The sequence below is a fragment of the Nothobranchius furzeri genome, chromosome 4 (assembly GCF_043380555.1).
Source record: "Nothobranchius furzeri strain GRZ-AD chromosome 4, NfurGRZ-RIMD1, whole genome shotgun sequence".
Classification (NCBI taxonomy): domain Eukaryota; kingdom Metazoa; phylum Chordata; class Actinopteri; order Cyprinodontiformes; family Nothobranchiidae; genus Nothobranchius; species Nothobranchius furzeri.
In genome coordinates this window covers 62348731-62370183 of record NC_091744.1, presented here as the reverse complement: position 1 = coordinate 62370183, position 21453 = coordinate 62348731, and the positions used below count along the sequence as shown (strand labels likewise).

The 21453-nt window shown below is 44.2% G+C and overlaps 1 protein-coding gene across 1 annotated transcript; it reads right to left on the bottom strand.

Annotated features, from left to right (window-relative positions):
• Positions 1-4712: 4712 nt before the first annotated feature.
• LOC129153544 (uncharacterized) lies at positions 4713-19731 on the bottom strand. The gene is made up of 3 exons (XM_054732901.2): positions 9339-19731; positions 8848-9019; positions 4713-5858 (listed from the first exon to the last, which is right to left on the bottom strand). The coding sequence occupies exon 1, from the start codon at positions 13305-13307 to the stop codon at positions 12081-12083; it is 1227 nt and encodes a 408-aa protein (XP_054588876.2). The 5' UTR covers positions 13308-19731; the 3' UTR covers positions 4713-5858; positions 8848-9019; positions 9339-12080.
• Positions 19732-21453: the final 1722 nt, after the last annotated feature.

Here is a 21453-nt window from a genome sequence, read left to right as displayed (position 1 = left end):
GCGGTGTGACAGAGATTGTGTCTATGGCACAGTCTCAGTGAAAACGAGGTCAAGTGATTTTCCAGCTTTGTGAGTTGGAGGACTTTGTACTAGTTTTGGATCAAATGATGACATTAGTGACAGGAAGCCTGATGAGCTGGGATTGTCCAGGTGAATAGTCATGTCTCCAAGGACCACTGTGGGACAGTCGTGCTCAGGAATGGAGGAAAGCAGGGTGTCAAGTTCATCAAGAAAGTCTCTGAGTTGACCTGGTTGGCGAAATATGACAACCAAAAATAATTTTTTCGGTACAGTTACCTGGATGGCATGGTATTCAAAGGAGTTGTATTCAGTGATGGGTAGCAACTGACTGTATATCATTTGCTGGAAATTAACATGCCCGTTCCACCACCTCGGCCAGATGCACGAGAAGTGTGGGAGAAAATGTGGTTAACTGAGAGAGCAGATGGGGTAGCATTGTCACATGGTTTGATCCAGGTCTCAGTGAGAGCCAGTGCATCAAGTGGCAGGTGGTTTGCATATGCGGTAATGAAGTCTGCTTTGTTTACAGCTGACTGGCAGTTCCACAGTCCCATAGACAGGTGGGTGTCTTCAGGGGGAGTTGGTTTTTAGCAAGCTGAGGTTTTGAAGGTTGCGAAAGCGGTTTGCTGTGTGTGACGTTCCTCTGAAGCCAGTGATCACAGGTATAGGATAATGGCACATTTTGCAAGGTGTCGATGGAGCAGCATCTGGGTCGAGTTTGTTTGCTCTGTGTACTTGCACTGTGGACACGCGCAGGTAGACACGTATGTCTTTACCCCGGAGTGTCTTCACACCGGAGGGGCTGAGACACAAGGGCTGACGCTTCAGTTATGCCACCAAACTTATGCTGTGCTACGAGTTGGAAACAGGTGTTCATGAAGCAGCTGATATCAATGGTTGAGGCCTAGATCACCTGATGAGTGTTTTCAGGGAGGGGAGAAACAGCTCGTTCACAGCCCCTGATTGCACTTGTTTTCAGTTGGCCCAAACCGGAGCTACTAGACAACAGGATTACCCACAGATGAGTTTCCTTCTCTTTCCCAATGGAAGATAGTACTTGTTTTTGTCTTCTTAAACTTTTGCTTTGCACTAACAGATACTCAAGGCCCTTCGGTGCAGATTTAAGACTATTTCTTGAGATCCTGTAAATAAATATCACATTTTTCATCAAGGACAAACAGTGCCCTGGCAGTCTTCAGTGTACGTTGGACCAATAGGGAATTGAGGTCAAGAACACTATTATAGTTCTGATTTTAGTTGCACAGGAACTACGTAGCGTTTATTAACTTTCTTCATGCAAGTTTCCTTGCTCTTGTGCTGGTGATGTTTTGAATATGTGCAAAAATATGAATTAGACCCCCCCCCCCCCCCCCTGAAAGAAAGAAATAAGAAAAAAAATTCAAGTTCATGGAACCCATCCAGAGCTACTTCAATTTAATTTTTGCGGATAAGAAGGTATGAGGAATGGGAGACGGCATTGGGAGGGGTTGATCTGTGAAACAAAGATGTGATTGACTGGAGACAACAGTGCTATCATGCAAACCGTGCTACTTATTTGCAGTTTTAACATGCAAAAGGAACCATTTCAGAGTGATTCCAACTTGCAGTTGTTTCTCCAACTCTCTAAAAAGACAAGCAGCCCAGTAAAATATTGATCCAAGTTAAAGTACTGCATTGATTAGGTGCTGTTGTATAGCAAACACGTCCCAATTTCAGCTGTAGACACAAAACTCTTAGATCTGTGTCACAGGTGAGAAGACAATAATGTTAACTGGGTCAACGATTATTTCTGCAGTCTGAAGACAGGTGGTGATGCTCCGAGGCCTCCAGAACCACAAAATCTGGACAAAGATAAGTTGTGTGAGAGAGAGAGGCTCATATTTCAAATTACTTTACCATGCAGAACACCAACAGAAGTGTCAAAAGTTGTCAGATCAGCAGAACTTCTAAGTGTTTAAGCATCCTGCTCTGCATACCACTAACCAGAGGCTGCTGTCATCACTTCATAAAACAACCCAAAAGATCCTGTATTAAATATTAAACGTCAGTCATTACTTAAAATACTTAAACTCATGAGCTCCATTGAAAGTAAAATTCACTATTACATATACATTGCAATAAACTGGATCGGTGACAACAAAAGTCATACTCATTCACAAGACACACCTTGTCCTATCTTAACACTCGATATATGCACAGAGGACCCACATGGAATAGTTGAGGAAAACACCTTGTTGGTGTGTGTCCATCCTGATTTATCTGATATATCTGCTCAGTAATGTGGAAAGCAGCCAACCCTCTTTACAGAGGGCATAGCTGACTCCTCCAGGAGCACTAGCAGAATGCTAATGCTGTTACCTCCATCTTCTCTCCTTTTTGAAACGTACAAGGGCGATGCCGCATTAATCATGGATTCACATCACTCCTCCTTCACTCTCACCTACCAGAAATATAACACACACACACACACACACACACACACACACACACACACACACACACACACACACACACACACACACACACACACACACACACACACACACACTTTTGCTTTCCAAAGCAGCATCATTAAGAAGACCTGTTTTGACATGGTCCATAAAATCTGAATGTCACCTAAACCCAAAAGACAAGAGTTTGTTTCATTCATTTAATTAGACTGTCTACCACTGATAAATGCCGTCCCTGAACTGCACAAGAAAATATTGCACATCTCATGCACACAATCCAACATATCTTCAGAGCAACATCCACTCCAAATATGCACAAGTACATGCATATGCCCACGAACATGCACAAAAACAGTCCAACAGAGCACACAGTCATTTTCCGCTTCAATGCCCAGATCAAAGTGAGTGCGAATGAGGAACAGAAGCAGACAAATGTATCTGTGAATTCCATAACAAAGACCAGTTCAAGAGAAATTATCCACTATACTAAATAGGTAAAGACTAATGTGGAGGAAGCTAGAAAATGTAGGTTATGCTTTTCAAACGACTTTTAAAAAAAGACAAAATGTGCACGACTTTTTTATTCACCTCATTACAGTCGCTCTCGTGATGTAACAAACTAGATGTAGGTGTTTAAGTTCTTTTATCACCATCATCATCAATTTTATTTCTATAGCAGCTTCCACCACCTCTGCGGAGGCCCAAGGTGCTGTCCACTAACACAAGGAACATGATAGAAATAGATAAAAGGCGGATATTGTAAAAAATAAAAATAAAAAAAGCAATCACAGCATCAATATTAATAGTAAAAAATAAACAATAAAACCAAGTTTAACCTGGAAACTCTAAGGAATTTATGTCAAAAAAAGAAATGAAAAATCAAATCAGAAAACATAACATTGGCTCTTCCTCTTCCTCACTGGTTGTCAAAACTCTACATTCTGAAGGCTGTTATTTAACCTTCAACCTAACCCATCTTCACCATGTTGAGTTTAAAGGGGCGTGTTTGTGCATGCTGCACACCTTGTTTGTTTTTGTTATCTGGTTGTGGTGACATTACAGGTCTGGCATAGTTGTTACGCTTTTTTGGGTCCTTTTCAGTGTTTTTGTGTTTACAGAACTGATAATGACCGTGACTTTTAGACGATAAAATAAAGCCTCAAACACAGTGCTTACAGGAGCTGTTATTGTCAGCGAGGCTGGGATTGGGATTTAACTGGCGATCCACACGCAGAGAGTGGCAGGCTTGAGCTGAGAGAATCCAGGAATGTGCGAAACAGAGGAGAGAAAACGGGGATCTGTGACCACGGAGAATACGAGAGTCTGAGTGGAGAGAGGACTGGAGGTTAACATGGTGGTTTTACTGGAATCCGAAACGTGGAGTACGAGTCAGGAGCTCTGGTCGTGGCAAGACGAGCACTGAGCGTTGGAGCGGTGAGTGATAATGGTCCAATGACGGAGCAGGAAGTTGATTAGGTCCAGACGGAGTGTGTTAGTGAGGTGGGAGCCTGACATTTATAGTCGCAACGATGATGCTCATTAACACTAAGCTAATATTGATAACTTCCAGAGAAGGACTTTTCCAGTTGGTGTTACTGTTGTTCAAAAATCTAAATAAAAGCTTTTCCATCCTATTTTTGCTGTTGCGAGAACTAAGACATAATCTGTTAATCACACTTAAAGAACTAAGATCTTTAAGTAAAGCAAAGCCTGCCAGAAATAGCTATACACCTGCAGCCTTAGGGTGTGTATAACTAAAGCAAGATCAACTGATTCAGGTGATCAGCTGATTCATTAGCATTTTTAAAAATATGTGACCTTTAGTGAGAAGCTGTTGTGTGAAATCTCCTGCTGAGACATCATCAAGGAAACCAGAGCTAATTGCTGTATTAAGACCAAACTATTTCTCCTAATCAAGTGGCTTGATAAAATTCCTATCTCACAACTTATTGTGCAAAGTCAGGCAAGTATAAACTGCAGAAAAATATTCATTCATTTTCAAACTGCTTATTCCCTTTAGATTTGTAATCAAATAAACGAGTATTTTCTGCCCATCCAGCAGAATTCATTGCAAAGCTAAATGTGTGTGGTTTTTTTTGTGTGCAAATGGTTGTGTGTCTGTTGTGTCTCTGTGTTGACAACCACTCCAGGGTGTACCCCACCCGGGACGGGATTTCATTGAGTATTACCAACATATTTCATTTAAGTCAGAATAACTTGGACATGACAACTCCAGTTTTACAGTGAAAAAAGGTGTTTATTTTGACCTTTGTATTAATAATTTTTATTGCAATCAAACACTAATATTGGAAGAAGGACATAGTTGCAGATGTGATCATTGCTAAAGCCCAGTCTAAATATCCAGTTTCAGTGCAAAATGTCAGCACAGTACAGAAACTACCTCATCAGCATCACTCAATCAACTAGGAAAAAAAATACTTACTTAACTTACACTTTAGTGTACTTTTGTACTACTGGAATAAATTTGAAATGTAAACAGTGTGATGAACCAGAACGTTTTAAAATGTGTGTCTCTGTGTGTTTCTAATATTTCTGTTAGCCCTTTCCTCTTCTCTAGCCCACCTTCCTTGTTTACATTCTTTCTCGTCTCACCTTTTCATTCACTGTCTTCTATTAAATGTACTGTAACTGTACAGAATAAAGAGTGAAGATCAAAACTTGCAAAGTGTGTATGTACATACATTTCCTGCTGAATAATTGGACAGCTTAACTCTTCTCATTTTTAGTACAGCAGTTTCCTTCAGACATAACCTGAGATATTAACTTTTATTAAACTTCAAGTTCATTTCAGGTGTAACCTTAGTGTACTTTAAGTAAACCTTAAAAACATGTAAACACAGCGTATTAACAAATTACATTTCCTGCTCAAATAGTGGACAGTTCTGATATTTTAGAACAGCTGTTTACTTTTCAGAGACATTACTTTTGGGCTTGCTTTTAGGCTATCCAGCTCAAGAAATACCTTTTGAAACACTTCAAAGGTGTTTTTAAGTTCCTTTGGGTAGCTGAGATTGAGTGAGTAGATCAGTCCCATTAGCAAGGCACAGGCTCTGGGTATGTCTACTTCTTCCAGGACTTCTGTTCCCTCAATTACAATCTGGGCGCTGGCTGGATCAGATGAGGCACATCTGGTTACAATGATTTTCAACACTACGTTGGTAAGATCCCCATCAAACTTGCATAAATAGGTCAGAATTAAGATCAGATTTAAAAACACAAAAAACTGTTAAAAACAAGATTTACAAAAATTGCTTTTCTGTGTCAGATTTACCTACACACTGTTCTTTAAAGAGATTCTCCTCCTTTTCTCTGATGTACACCACCAATCCATGAATTGAAACCTCTCCTCATTTCCATAGAATCATCCTGTGAATAAGATGACAAAAATATTAACGTATTCCTATATGAGGAAGGGTTTCTAATCAGGGTTCTTTTCATTATACTTAACCCCATTTTCCATGACTGTATTTAAGTAGTTTAAAGGGGAGCTGCTGTTATTTGTAACCTGGACCTTATTTCTAGCATGCGAAACGTTAATTTAATCAATCAATCAACTTTGGTGCTATCTGAGTCCTCCGGGAGGTTTTCCCCATATATAATGAGATAATAGGTAATGTAAATGGCCTCTAAATAAGGTATTATCTGTCACAAAATGCCTTCATTTTACTAATGTTTTGGTATAAATCGCTAGCGCTACTCACCTGATAGTTCGGAGCATTGATAGTGTAATGACATGGCTGGGGTTGTAAGCCAGGTGCATTCTGGGTATTGTGTTATATGTATCCTATCGTTCTGCCAGTTCCTAGGTGTTGATTTGCGTGTTGTGTGAGTGTTGTGTTAATGTAAGCCACAGGGAAGGTGATGTGTGTTCTGTGGAGCAGGTTGAATTAGCATGGTTAACTGACACCGTGACTCTGTGTGGTAGGAGCGTGATAGAGGATCGGTGTCTGTAGTAGTGATGGGAATAAAAAAAAAAAAAAGTAGTGATGGGAATTCCGGCTCTTTTTAGAGAGCCGATTCTTTTGGCTCAGCTCACCAAAAAGAGCCGGCTCTTTCGGCTCCCAAATGGCTCCTCAGATTTTCTGTTGCGTAGAGTACATTTATAACCAAAATAATGCAAAACTATATGTAAAATGATTTACTAATGTAAACAAATGCAATATATCAAATGTTTATCATTTCTATGGATGTATTAACCGAACACTTTAAGAAATCTTCACTTTCCGACTGCTGGCGCTCATTTTCTCACCGTCTTCGTCACACTCTCCTCTATATCTTGCTCACCTTTTTCCTCCTCCTCATTCCCTCTCGTCTACCTCCACCCGCATGTACTCTGCTGTGTGTCTGAGTCTGATCCTCCCTCTTCCCCGTCCCTACTGCTCTGTGTGTGGACAGTCTGGTCACGCAGTTACACATGTTGACCAATCGCCTGTAGCGTTCACCAAAGCAAGAGGGGAGGGGGAGGGTAGGGGACGGCTCCCAATGACGAGACGGCTCCCGTCGTTCACTTCAAAGAGCCGGCTCTTAGAGCCGGTTCGTTCGCGACCGACACATCACTAGTCTGTAGCGTTACAAAGTGTTGAAGAAAAAGCCTAATAAAGGTCTGGTGTGAACCACTACTGCCTCCTGTTGGTTGATTTGGGGACTATAAACCTGCTGCTGAGACGCTCGGGGTCGCTACAATATTATCCAGGATGTTTTACAGTTATTTAGTACAACTAGCAGGCGCTTAACTGTCAGTAGCTGGCGCTTTCAGTGATGTCATGGCCACGTGCCATCTTAGTTGTTGTACAAGCAGCATTTGTACATTTTCCTACAATTCTGTAACCAACCGTCACAGAGCACAGAGTGAAAGTTCTGCTCAAACTACAACTAACCCCGGCTTTCCACAGGAGCCGTCAGCAGCACGTCACTGCAGCAGCACGTCATAGCTGCTGATAGGAACCGCTGTGGTCAACAGAACCTTTTCCACCGGAGCCGTCGGCAGCCGTCAGCAGCGCGAGTCGGCCACGTCTCAGGAGCATCATGTCGCGGCCTTTACGCGCCGGTTCTATTTTCTACGCGCGACGCCTCTGAAACGGGTCAGGTTCGACATTTTGGGGGAAGGAAAGACAGGAAATCGGACGCGGAAATGGAGCGAAGCTCCCGAGATTTTCAGAATAAAGAAACGTACTTCCTTCCGGTTGCTTTACTATCACCTAGCTAGCGGTCTACTTTGTTTTTCAGGTCCGTATTGGCGATTATAAAACGGACAGAACATAAAACACAAACATTTTGGAGCCATGTTGTAGTTTTCTCCTGCTTGTTGTTGTGTTTACTGACAGTCACGTGTGACTTCGTGCTCTGTCGGTGACAGCTGCTCCCCTGCTGCTTCGCGTCTTGTGGGAAGGGCAAAGCAGCAGCTTAAGCGAGCAAGACGTGCTGCTGCAGTAACGTGCTGCTGACGGCTCTGGTGGAAAGCCGGGGTAAGATGGCGGGCGATCGTGATGGCACTGAAAGCCCTGGCCGCTAAACCTACCTATATATATATCTCAAAAAACTCAAACGGTACCAAAATTGTCTGGATGAGTAAATAAGCATTTGCATTTTAGAAATGATGTCCAAGTTGCAAAAAACTGCAGCTCCCCTATTAATAAGAGGCAATAATGAGGTTTTTTCTCCAGGAGGAGAGGAAGAGGAGAAAATCGGGGAGAAAAGGAACATGAGGACAGATAAGGGAAAGACAGTAAAATTGGAGAAAATGGAGGAAGGGGCCAGGACAAGAGGGAAGAGGAGAAGAAGACAAGGACAGGTGAAAGAGAGAGGTTTAGAGAAGCATGGAGAAGAGGAGGAAGAAGAAGAGTATAATGCAAAGGAATTAAAAAGGAGATTGACATTACCAGAAAACAGATTTGTTTATGACTTGTTTCAAGTGCAATTTCACAAATTTCAAGCAAAATCTGCCAGTGAAATAAGATTTTTCTGCATTACAAACCCTTGTTCCACTGGCAGTTTTTTTTTCTGTTTGATCCAAGTGTTAAATTAGCTTGAAATAAGCGAATCTAACTTGGAAACAAGTAAAAAACAACTTACTTTTAGGTAATGTCTCAATGTTTAGATCAATGAGAGATTTTGACTTCAAAAATATTGAATATTTTCTGTTTGATTTTGAGTTCTTGCAGTGAAGCATGTGAAAAAAGGGGGGAAGGAGTAGAAGAGGAGTGTGGTAAAGGAAGAGGATTAGGGAAGCAGCAGAAAAGGAACCGGACAAAGGGAAAGGAGAAGAGGAAGAAAAGACAAGAAGGAGGAGCAGTGGAAAGAAAAAGAAACAGGAAAAGGGGGATTTTCTATTTTACTTGAATCACATTATTCATACCTCTTGCACCATCTTCATTATGCGCTGAATAGGCACTCTTGCAGCCCCTCCTCTTTAAGACACAAATGTCAAGCTCCGCACTAGTTTTACTCCAAAGGGACACTTTGGGACAACTCCTTCACTTTCCAACAATCTTTATTAATTTCAGTTCAGTGATTATCAGGTTGATAACCTTCAAAGAACAGAGACAAGTGTTAAAGATCACATAGTTCTTTGTTTATTGTATTTCATGAAATTTTTCTAAACTAAATCTTCCTACACTAAAAGTAAATGAATGAATTAAAACATGACTGAATCACTAAAATTGTATCAATAAATCAAGTTTTCAATCATTTAAAAAAGGGATATTAAACCATCAAGTGTAACAATGACAATGACAAATCAAATGTCTACATGCTTGAAAACACCTGTTTTCAATCAAACTCAAACAACATGACTTTAGTGGTCAACCTAAACAACTTCATATCATAAACAAAGCAATATTCACCAACCATTGGCGTCTTTAGTCAACTCATAAGTAGAGCTTGCTGTGCTGTTCCTGTTTGACTGAGGACTGAGAGCCACCATCCTGCATAGGTGTTTTTTTTATCAGCAATCAGTCGCCTTTTTGTGGGTGCATTCTGGGAGATGTAGTTCTCAGTGGTGGTGGACCAATTAGACCTCCATCTGCTCAGCTGTAACCCAACACCTCCCACTTGAGCTCATGGTTTCCCAAACCCAATGAGGTCACACAAGTACTTTGTTGTTTTGTTCTTCAACGGGAATTAGAATGACAAGGCGTCTAACATCTCTGTGAAGGATAGTGGTTGGGATTTTTTGTTTAAGCCTAATGGATTCTGCGACTGCTTTCTTTCCAGCTGCCTTTCTGATGGGAAACGGATAGCTAGGAAAGGTCCTCCCTCACAAGCACGTCTCTTACAATGCCTTTCCTGTCAGTGTTGACACTAACAACTCTGGCCAGCCTGTATTGTCCTCTCAGGGCATTTTGGTCAGCCAACCAGACCACGTCTCCAACAGCGACATTTCGCTCTTTGGTGTGCCATTTATTCCGTACAAAGAGGTTTGGTCCAGCCAATTGGCTCCACTTTTTCCAGAATTTACTGACCTCTGTTTGAATACTTTTTAGTCTTTTGTATGGGTAGCCATCAAACTGGAAGTCTCCAGGGTCTCCCTTAAGGTTTGCACGCCCCAGAAGCAGAGAATTTGGGGTGATATATCCCACACAGTCTTCCCTGCTTTGAGTTTTGGCATCAATAGGTCTTTCGTTAGCAAGGTTGGCTGCCATGAAAAGAAAGGTTTGGAATTCAACCCAGGTGAAGATGCCCTCTCCACCAAGATTGCTTAGGGCCTGCTTCACTATTTTTACAGCAGCTTCTGCTGCACCATTTCTCTGGGGAGAGTCTGCAGGATGGATCTTCCAAACAAATTCTGTCCCATGTTTGGCAGCTAGGTCTTCAACTTCAGACTTGTTCAGTTGGTCAAGGAATTTGTACAGCTTTTCCAGAGCAGGCTTGACCTCTACAAAGTTAGTGCCAGGGTCTGACCAGATCTTCCTGGGGTGCCCTCTCAGTGAAGTGAACCTTTGGTAGGCCAGAAGGAAACCTTTGGATGACTGGTCACTTACCACGCCTGTGTGTATGGCACGGGAGGCCATGCAACAGAAGACGATTCCCCATACTTTGATTTTGGTTCTTTTCTTGACTTCATCTTTGACTTCATATGGACCGAACAGGTCCATGGTAGTGAATTCAAAAGGAGCAGCTGGGCCTGTTCTCTCCGGAGGCAAGTTTGCCATTATTTGTTGACACAGTCTTGCTCTGTTCTTCCTGCAGCGCACACAACTGTCAACCACTTTCTTGGCAATTCTCTGGCCTTTTATTATCCAAGCTGTCTTCCTCATCCGGAGAAGGGTTCCCGCTACCCCCTCATGGTAAGCTGCATGGGATTCTCGTGCCAGCAGAGTAGACACCCAGGATTCATATGGCAAAACAGGCACAGCAGTCCTCTCTTCATTGAACACCTGGATTCTACCTCCACAAAGTAGCAGTCCAGTGTTCACATCTTTGTATACTGCCAATTTGCTGAGAGTTGTGTCTGGAAATGTTACACCCACTTGAGATGAGAAAAATATGTCATCGCATGCATCCTGAAGTTCTGTGTTTCTCAGTCCAGCCTGCTTAGGTGTTGTTGCAATCCATTTTTGCTGTTTTGGGTTTGAGGTCCTCTTTAGCCACTGCTCAGCAGCTCGACGGATCCAGGCAATAACTCTTCAGTTTGGTTAGACTACTGAATCGTGTTATGTCCACGAGATGTTTAACCCAGCCAGTGGGAAACCTTTTTGGTAGAGTGGATTTTTCTTCTTTACAAAGATCTTTTCTCTGACCCATCTTGGCTTGAGCTCTTGTCAATGCAGCTGAAAATGCCTTTCTTTGCAGCTTATTTACACTCTCTCTGGCCTGGGCTGCCACTTCTCCAGCCGATCGAATAGGCCACTCGTCTACTGGCCACTTCAGGAACTCTGGTCCATTTTGCCATGTGGAATTCTCCTTCAAATCGTCAGGAGCGCCTCCTCTGGTTAAGATATCAGCTATGTTTAGATCTCCACGGATCCACCACCAGTACTTCACTGGCCCGGCGTTCTGGATTTCACCCACTCTATTTGCAAAGAAGGTTTGGTATCCATAATTGTCTCATTGGACAGCTCCTAGGACTGTCTGACTGTCCAGTAAGTGGAACCACCTCTTAATCTTCATTCGAGCATGCTTTTCCACGTACTTCCTGATCCTGGTTGCAAAGACTGCGCCACAGATTTCTGCCTTAATGGCATCTCCCTTTTGATTTAAGGGTGTCAGCTTGGCTTTGGCTTCCACAAACCTGACTACTATCAAAGCACAAAGAGGACTCAAATGCAGAGCTCACACAGTTTTAATCAGCAGAAGGGATTCCTGGCAGTACAGCACAACTGAACAAGTCCAAAAACTAACTAAATACACTCTCACAAAGTGTTACTGAGAGCAGGTTCACAGTACTCAACTGAAGAAGACAAACTGGCAAAGGAAACTGTTGCAAAGACACTTAAATGGAGATGCCAGGACCCAGGTGCAAGACATGAGGCAGATTAGTGAGGAGCCTCATGGCGTGAAGCTGCCTGTAATGAGACAGGAAGTGAATCCACAAAATAAAGCAGGAAGTACCAAAAATACAATAAAACCAGAAACAAGACTGCAAAGCACTCAACCTGCAGAATCACCCATGACATCACCCCCCGCCCCACGCACGGCGCCTGACGGGCCAGGAACATCCGGGTGCCGGTCATAAAAGTCCCGAATCAGGGAGGGATCCAAAACATCGCTCGCCGGAACCCAAGACCTCTCCTCAGGGCCATAACCCTCCCAGTCAACGAGGAATTGACGACCCCGACCCCGACGCCGCACAGCCAACAGCCGCCGCACAGAATAGACCGGGCCCCCCGCAACCATCCGGGGGGGAGGAGGGGGCCGGGAGGCAGGAACCAGCGCACTCTCCCTGGCCGGCTTAACCCGGCTAACATGAAACGTCGGGTGGCACTTCATGGACCTGGGGAGCTTGAGTCTAACAGCCACAGGGTTAACGACCTTTGACACAGGAAATGGCCCAATAAATCTCGGGGACAACTTACGAGAGTCCGTACGGAGGGCAAGGTCCCGAGTAGACAGCCACACCCTCTGTCCCACCCTGTAAGCCGGAGCAGGGACCCTGAGACGATCAGCAGCCAACTTGTAGGACGTAGTTTGTCTCAGGAGGGTGCGACGCGCCCTAACCCAGATCCTACGACAACGCCGAACAAGGGCATGGGCAGACCGGACGCTGACCTCCCCTTCTAGAGCAGGAAACAGAGGCGGTTGATAACCATACACACATTGAAATGGGGAAAGACCTGTAGAAGTGGTTGGCAAGGTGTTGTGGGCAAACTCCACCCACACTAGGTGCTTACACCACGTTGAGGGGCACTCAGCGGCAAGGATGCGTAGACCGGTTCCCAGTTCCTGATTTAGCCTCTCAGCCTGCCCGTTACTCTGGGGATGGTAACCTGAAGAGAGGCTGACAGAAGACCCCAACAGGGAACAAAGGGCCTTCCAAAAATGGGAAATGAATTGAGGGCCACGGTCCGAAACAATGTCAACCGGGAAACCATGGATCCTAAAAACCTGAGACAACAATACCTCTGCGGTCATCTTGGCCGTGGGTAACTTAGAAAGGGGAATGAAGTGCACCATCTTAGAAAACCTGTCGACTACAGTGAGAATAGTGGTATTACCTTCAGAAACAGGTAGCCCGGAAACAAAATCCAGAGAGATTTGTGACCAGGGCCGAGTGGGAACAGGGAGAGGGAGAAGTAGGCCCGAAGGACGTGTGTGGGAGGTCTTGTGTCGAGCACATACTGGACAGGCTGCCACATACTCAGCAACATCATGTCTCATAGATGGCCACCAGAACCGTTACTGAATTACAAACATTGTTCTCTTGACCCCCGGATGGCACGAAAAATGGGAAGCATGGGCCCAGTGAATAACCTGAGACATCTGGGTAGGGGGAACAAAAAGCCGGTTTGCAGGACAACCATCAGGGGCCTGAACCAAAGCAGCTGCCTGCTTTACCTGCTCCTCCACAGACCAGGTCACTGCTCCAACCACACAAGACAAGGGGAGGACTGGTGCTGGGACCTCAGGAACAGAGGAAACTGTTAGGCAGGTGGGACAGAGCATCAGGCTTCACATTCTTCGAACCGGGTCGATAAGACACAGTGAAGTTAAATCGTGTAAAAAACAAGGCCCACCTGGCTTGACGAGGATTCAACCTCTTGGCCCGTCTCAGGTACTCTAAATTTTTGTGGTCGGTCCACACGATGAATGGCAGCTTGGACCCCTCGAGCCAGTGGCACCACTCCTCCAAGGCCACTGTGATGGCCAATAGCTCACGATCCCCAATGTCGTAGTTCCCAGATAAAATTGAACCAGAGGACCAATCTATGTTAGGGTTATGCCGAACAAGCCAGGGATGACCCAAAATGACCGGGTGCCGAGGAAAATCAGACAGGAAAAACGTAATCATTTCAGAATGGTTATCAGCGAAAGTCACTTTAACAGGTCGGGTTCGACTAGACAGAGCACAACGGATGTCCATTCAAGGCGACAGCCTGCAGGGGCCTTTCAAGAGGCAAAAAGTCTAAGTTCAATTGTCTTGCAAATTGAGCATCCATCAAGTTAACATCTGCACCAGAGTCAATGAGCACCACCAGCTCAACAGTCTTTTCAGGAGTGGAGAGCTGGACAGTGGGGCTTGCACGTTGGATGTCATTAGAAAAGGAGGTGCAACTCACCAACGAAAACCTCCTTAGAGGTCCCTTCTTGTTTACTGGACAGTCGCTGACTTGGTGACCCGGCTGGCCACAATACAGGCAGAGACCCTCCCGAAAGCGGTGTTGACGTTCCTCAGGTGGAAGGTGGGCTCTGCCAATCACCATGGGCTCCTCTGATGAAGCTGGTGAAGCTGAGGACACGTTGAGAGAAGAGTCAGGGGCTGACGCACGCCAACTGGAGCCACCATTAGCAGCGCCCCGCCTCCACCGGTCCGGAGGAGAAGGGAAGTTGAAACCTCTCTCTCGTTGTCGGTCTGTGAGCCTCTTGTCAATCTTGATCGCCAGAGCGATGAGAGAGTCCAAATCCTCCGGCAGATCCAGAGGGGTTAACAGATCCTTGAGTTCACTGGAAAGACCACTCAAAAAGGCATCAAAAAGTGCTGATTGATTCTAGTCACATGCAGCAGCCAAAGTACGAAATTCAATAGCATAATCAGCGACACGTCTCCTCTTCTGCTGCGGCTGACATAGAGCTCTGGCAGTCTCCCTCCCAGGCCTGGTGTGCTGAAAAATTTGAGTGAAACGCTTAGTAAAAAGATCAAGTGACTTACAAATGTCCGCGTCGCGCTCCCACTCGCTCGTGGCCCAAGCCTCGGCCCTGCCCGAAAGGTGGGAGATGAGAAAATCAATCTTGGCTCTCTCCGTGGGGAAAGAGAAGGGCTGCAGTTCAAAGTGGAGGCTACACTGTGTCAAAAATGCTTGACAATCACCAGAGTCCCCAGAAAACCTCTCAGGATGAGCAAGATGAACAGATAGGCCAGGGGATGCAGAGAATGTTCCAGGAGTCACCTCCACCTCGTTACTCTGGGGCTGCGGCATGTGGTTCTTCTCTGGAGGCTGGGTTGAAGAGGTCTGGAGCTGCTGCACCTTCTCCACCAGGTAACTGAGTTGATCACTGACAGAGGTAGCAAACTGATCATGTCGAGCATTGAGTTACCCCATCTCCTGGTGCAGTAGGCTCATCTGTTGTTCCTGTTGGAGGAGCCTCTTCCCCTGAGCCCCCAGGGCCCCCAAAACTGAGTCAGAGCTTGCTGAGTCCATTAGTGGCCAGTTTGTACTATCAAAGCACAAAGAGGACTCAAATGCAGAGCTCACACAGTTTTAATCAGCAGAAGGGATTCCTGGCAGTACAGCACAACTGAACAAGTCCAAAAACTAACTAAATACACTCTCACAAAGTGTTACTGAGAGCAGGTTCACAGTACTCAACTGAAGAAGACAAACTGGCAAAGGAAACTGTTGCAAAGACACTTAAATGGAGAAGCCAGGACCCAGGTGCAAGACATGAGGCAGATTAGTGAGGAGCCTCATGGCGTGAAGCTGCCTGTAATGAGACAGGAAGTGAATCCACAAAATAAAACAGGAAGTACCAAAAATACAATAAAACCAGAAACAAGACTGCAAAGCACTCAACCTGCAGAATCACCCATGACAAATACAATGCCTTGACTTGTCTCCCATCTTAAGTACATCACAGCTCCATAGGATTTATCACTTCCATCAGAGAATGTGATACCCCAAGGTTTTCCTTTCCAGTCGGATGGCATGAGGCTTCTATGGAATTTTACTTGACTAAGCTGCACCTATTTTTCAAAAAGCTGTATGGCTTCTTCTCAGAGACTGTTTGAGAGAGGTTCGTCCCAGATTTCTTGGGTCAGCTTGACACCCCCTCCTTCTTGGAATGCTTTACGAACAAGAATCGCTCCTTTCTGCTTCACTGGTGCAACTAGGCCAATTGGGTCGTATAGTGCAGCAACTTGGCTTAAGAGCACTCTCCTAGTCAGCGGGTTAGGAGTTTTTGTTCTCACCTCTTCTTCAAGAAGATTTTTTCCAACTCGCATCTTCTTCCTTTTAGAAAAGTTTACTGCGGTCAGCATGTAGAACTTGTCCTCATCTACTTGGTAGCCGATGCCCAGGGCTTTGTTGATTCCCTCTCTCCTCTGGTTTGGAAGAATTACGGTTTTCCTTTGATCCTGGTTTAGCACATCTGCTTCGGCTCCTTCCCTCCCACTTTGCCTTGACCGGACCCAGGGTATAAGGAAGAAACCCCCACCTTTTAAAAAGTTCAACTTTTGCTGTAATATTGTCAAGCCTGTGCAAATCATTGTGGGAGGTCAAGAGGTCATCCACATAACTGTCCTCTTCAATAACTCTTCGTTCATCCTCCAAGTGAGCGAAGTTAGGTAGACTTGTGGCCTTCCTCATGGCCAACTGCGCAATGCAACCTGCAGGTTTGTCGCCGACATTGACTCTGGTGATTGCATATTCACAGATCTCCTCTGCAGGGCTGTCTCTCCACAGGAATCTGTGTAGATGCATTTCTCGCTCCTCCAACCAGACAGAATTATACATTTTCTTTATATCTCCCAGAGCTGCACTCCTTCTCTGAATCTTAGCAGGACAGCTCTTATGGGATTAAGGACATCTGGTCCCTTCAGGAGAAGATCGTTCATGCTCACACCTTTGTATTTGTATTCCATACACTGCGGACTGGTGTTGTCACCGAATGAGGATTTAGTGCCACCAGGTGACTAACGTACCACACTGGACCTGTCCACTTGTCCAGGACTTCACTGGTGAGTTTCATAGCTGCACCTCTTTCGACCATGTCATGGATCTGGGTTGCATAAGCGATTTTCCATTCTGGCTCTTTGCTCAGCTTTCCATCCTTAAGAAACAAGCCTGGACTGCCCTTTTGTTGTTGGGGAGGGAGGCGGGATCTTCAGTCCAAGGATACTTTGCATCCCAATGTGGTGATGGTGTGTGAGCATCTTTCTCCATGTACGTGAGGCCTCCTTTAATGATCTCATACTCTCTCTCCTCAGCCAAGGTCATGTCTCTTCCTCCTGGTGGACAATTTCCGCATCGACAACCTCCACATCTTGGCTCACATGCGGTTCCGATGCTGTCCCAGTGCCACCACTCAAGGAACTCACATTTACTGGCAGATGTAAATCTGGACAGAGACACATCTTCCTGCTGTTGCCAAGCTGGCTTGGTTACTGGAACTGTAATTTCCTGATATTTGACAGCAGCGGTTCGCATAGAGCGAGCAAAATGGGTTCTTGACTCATATGCTGCCACCTCTACTTCTTCAAACAAATCAGGATGGGCTCCGCCCACTGGTTTTCCCAATAAGCCTTCCCACAAAACAAGGTCTCCAATGACTAACTCTTTGGGGTGCAAGTCTTCCCTCTCGATGGCTTAAAAGAAGCTCGACTTCGGCTGGTCTTTTCAGGTCTTCGAGCTGGACGTCTGGGAAGAATCTTTAACTTTTCAGGCTGAATTGCTTGATAAACCTTTGCAATTTCATCCAAGCCATAGTAGACTAGTTGATGTGCTCTTTCAGTCCCCTTTGGAGTCTTGATTCTGACTTTTAGGAGGTACCTCCTTGTGACAACTTCATGGTCAATCCACCAATCCCATGTACAACCAGGGTTATTTCTTCACTCCTGAGGCCCAATCTTTCAGCAGCTCTGTGAGTTGTGTAATTGGTGTCTGATGCTAGGTCAATGAGGGTGCCTATCTTCTGACCTGCATTGGCCATCACTTGCATCAGCATCATGATCACCGGAAGTTCAACCAGCTCATTCCTCTTCAGTAATTCAGACTGGTCTGCAGCTTTGAGTGTAACTGAAGATTTGTTTGTGAATGCCTTTCTGCACTGATCTGCTAGTTCAGGGGAAAGTAGTGATAAAATGTTTTCCTGTTCTTCTGTGAACTTTCCTTTTCCTCCTCCGTCTTTTTCAACTGTGCCCCCTTGTCTTCTGGTTTCAGCTTTTGGACACAAGAAATAATGGTGGTCTGGACCAGTTTCTCCCCTTTTGCAGTACGTGTTCTTGCATAGGAAATTGTCTTTGCAGTATCCATCATCATCATGGTATCCTAAGCATTTATTGCATGCTCCCAGCTTCTTCAAAACAGACTTCTTTTCAGAAAGCTTTAAATTTCTTGCAGAAGAAGATTTTGTTGCTGTGCCCATAATTACCACGGACACCACAACCCTTTTCAACTTCTTTTGCTGTAGCTCTGGCTGATGTAGACTTTCTTGCATGCCTTTCCTCTGGCTTGCCCACCTTGTCCACAATTCTCAGTTGTTCAAGTCTTTCCAATATCTCCTCTTGATTCTTCAGGAACTTCAAGAGCATGTCAAAGTGAGTATCTGCTGTGACATTATTTTTAGGGTTAACTAGAAGTGTTAGCCAGTCTCTTTATATGAAGTCAGGTAACTTGCTTTCAATGGACTTAATGACTAACGGATTTTTTATGGCTTCAATGTTCCCCAGCTCTGTCAGGTCTGCCAGGGCTTTCTCTACAGACTGAATCAGGTCAATGACTCTCCTCGGCTGGTTCCCCTTCACCTGCGGCATTTTGTCTAATTTTTCAAGGATTTCAACTGTAATGGTAGACTTGTTGCCGTATCTATTCTCCAGGAGTCTGAACATATCATCTGAAGTTGTATAAGTTGACAGTCTCAGCTCTTCCACAATGGTCTCACTCACATTCTCCAGGAGCTGAATCTTGAGCACTTCAGGTGAGCCAGTGGGCTCTCCCTGCCTTTGCAGGCTCTCCCAGTCTTTTTTTCACCTGTAGAACTCTCTCATACTTCCCTGGAAGATGGGAAGAGTAGTTGGTTTTATCTTCACAACAGGTGGTAAGGGTTGGATAGGTTTACCGTTCGTGCCTTGATCAGCTAGCCTCCTTGATATGGCAAATTCAGCTTTCCTCAGTTTTAGCCTGCTGTGGGCCGCTCTCAGTCCTTCCAGTCTCCCATTCACTGCATCTCTCGATGATTCAGGAATCCACTTCTCCCACGCAGACATAGCTGAGATGGTTTAACTAGCCTTCTCACCTAATAACGTGAGGTGAACCTCACAGCCCTCCAAATTGTCACTTTTGACTTGCATATTTTCAGCTTCATCAGCTACTTCCTCTGCTTCATGAATTGATGTTTTAAGTTCCTTTTCTCCATTCCTTCCTCACATGTTAGTTTGTACAATGGCAGTAACTTCCTTCATTTTTTCTCTGCATCGTTTATAGTCATTCTAATGTTGGTCAGTTGCTGCTCATCAAGTTCTGCTTCTTCATCCGCTGCCTTGACATCAGCCTCCAGTCCAAACCTATAGTCATCATTAGAGTCAAGAACTGACCTGAACCGGTGTGAAAGTCTTCCAAATTCCTCTTCTAATTCGGTCTTCAGCATGGTGTCTGCTCCTCTTGAAATATAGTTGGCTAGTCTGGTGAAGCTGCTTTTAGCACTGGTCCTCTCCTGCTTCAGCAGTTTGACCGTCTTCCCCAAGACCTCTTCTGCCATCTTTATTTCCTCTTGCGTCCACAGCTTTTCTGGTTTGAAGCCCTTTATCTTCTCATCCAGGGTGCTCTGTGGTTATCAACTGTCAAGCTCCACTCTAGTTTTACTCCAAAGGGACACTTTGGGAGAACTCCTTCACTTTCCAGCAATCTTTATTAATTTCAGTTCAGTGACTATCAGGTTCATAACCTTCAAAGAACAGAGACAAGTGTTAAATATCACATAGTTCTTTGTTTATTGTATTTTATGAAAATTTTCTAAACTAAATCTTCCTACACTAAAAGTGTAAATGAATAAATTAAAACGTGACTGAATCACTAAAATTCAATCAATAAATCAAGTTTTCAATCATTTAAAAAAGGGATATTAAAGCATCACGTGTAACAATGACAATGACAAATCAAATGTCTACATGCTTGAAAACACCTGTATTCAATCAAACTCAAACAACATGACTTTAGTGGTCAACCTAAATAACTTCATATCATAAACAAAGCAATATTCACCAACCATTGGCGTCTTTAGAGTCAACTCATGAGTAGAGCTTGCTGTGCTGTTCCTGTTTGACTGAGGACTGAGAGCCACCATCCTGCATAGGTGTTTTTTTTATCAGCAATCAGTCGCCTTTTTGTGGGTGCATTCTGGGAGATGTAGTTCTCAGTGGTGGTGGACCAATTAGACCTCCATCTACTCAGCTGTAACCCAACAACAAATGACATTATTTTCAGGGTGTACTTGTCCAGTTTTGCCATAAATGTTGCCTCCAAGTTCACTGTAGTGATTCTTCTGAATTCTTGGTTTGTCTGTATAGAAATAAAGGGAAGAAAAATAAAAGTTGTTTTTAGTGTTAATCTATTAATGTTGTTATCAATTCCAATACAGTGCATGATGCAAACCATTATGAAAAAATATTTACCTAAACTGCATCAAAAAGAGCAGGCCATCGGTCTTTTAAGTCAATGACTGGTGGTGCTTCATTGATCACTTCCTGCCTGCGAATTGAGAATGTCGTGCAGCAGAAACTTGCCCATATGCTGTTATTGAAATTTTTGATATTGTTGTTGGGAACAGTTGTTGGGAAATCTTGCAACCAGTTAGTCATTTTCTGAAAAAGAAAAATACAGTCAAAACCAGCTCAAATTTTTTTTTACTCTGCCTATTGGCTTTAATGTTACTGTTAAATATACATAAAATAATTATCTTAATTGAACTTAAACAAGCAAACAGCAAACTATTCCATACCATTTCACAGTTCCTCTTAAGTTATTTATAACTATTTTTAAACTAATTATTTACAAGTCCCATCAGTTGTTGTAATAAATGTCCCAGACATATTGTGCGTGCCATCCCTCTTCCTGCTTTCACAGCAATCGGAGGTGCGCTGCAACTCACACACGTGCACACACACCCTCTCCCAATCTCACGGCAATCACTCTACTGGTGTGTGCGTGTGCAGCACGCATGAATTTTTTCCGTTTTTTAGTGTCTCGGGAGCCTGCGAGTACAGTGTGTGTCTCTGAGACCCGTTTCGTTTGCGAACAACATTTCACTACACGGTCCGGAGCACAGGCTGAGTGTTTTGCTAACCTGTATGAAATGTCAACGACAGTTTTCCATAAAGTAGCTAATGGTGACCAGAAATGTTTCTAGGTTGTTGGCTAGCTACTTTCAAAAAAAAGGTCAAAGAAGAGGATCAGAAAAGTAAGAAATAGCGACAAAGTCACTAGGAGGTGTACTCGATTTGTAACTTGGAGTAAACCACGAGAGAGGAGCAAATAACCGCCTTGTTTTGTTTTTAATAATCGTTCAAAACTCAGATTGTAATTGTGATTAAACATTCATTAATTGAGCAGCCCTACTGGAGGTGTGAAAAGTAATGAAAATGCGGGACTGTTCT

Coding starts and splice junctions, on each gene's coding strand:
- LOC129153544 (XM_054732901.2), bottom strand. CDS start 13,307: ATGAGACATGATGTTGCTGAGTATGTGGCAGCCTGTCCAGTATGTGCT.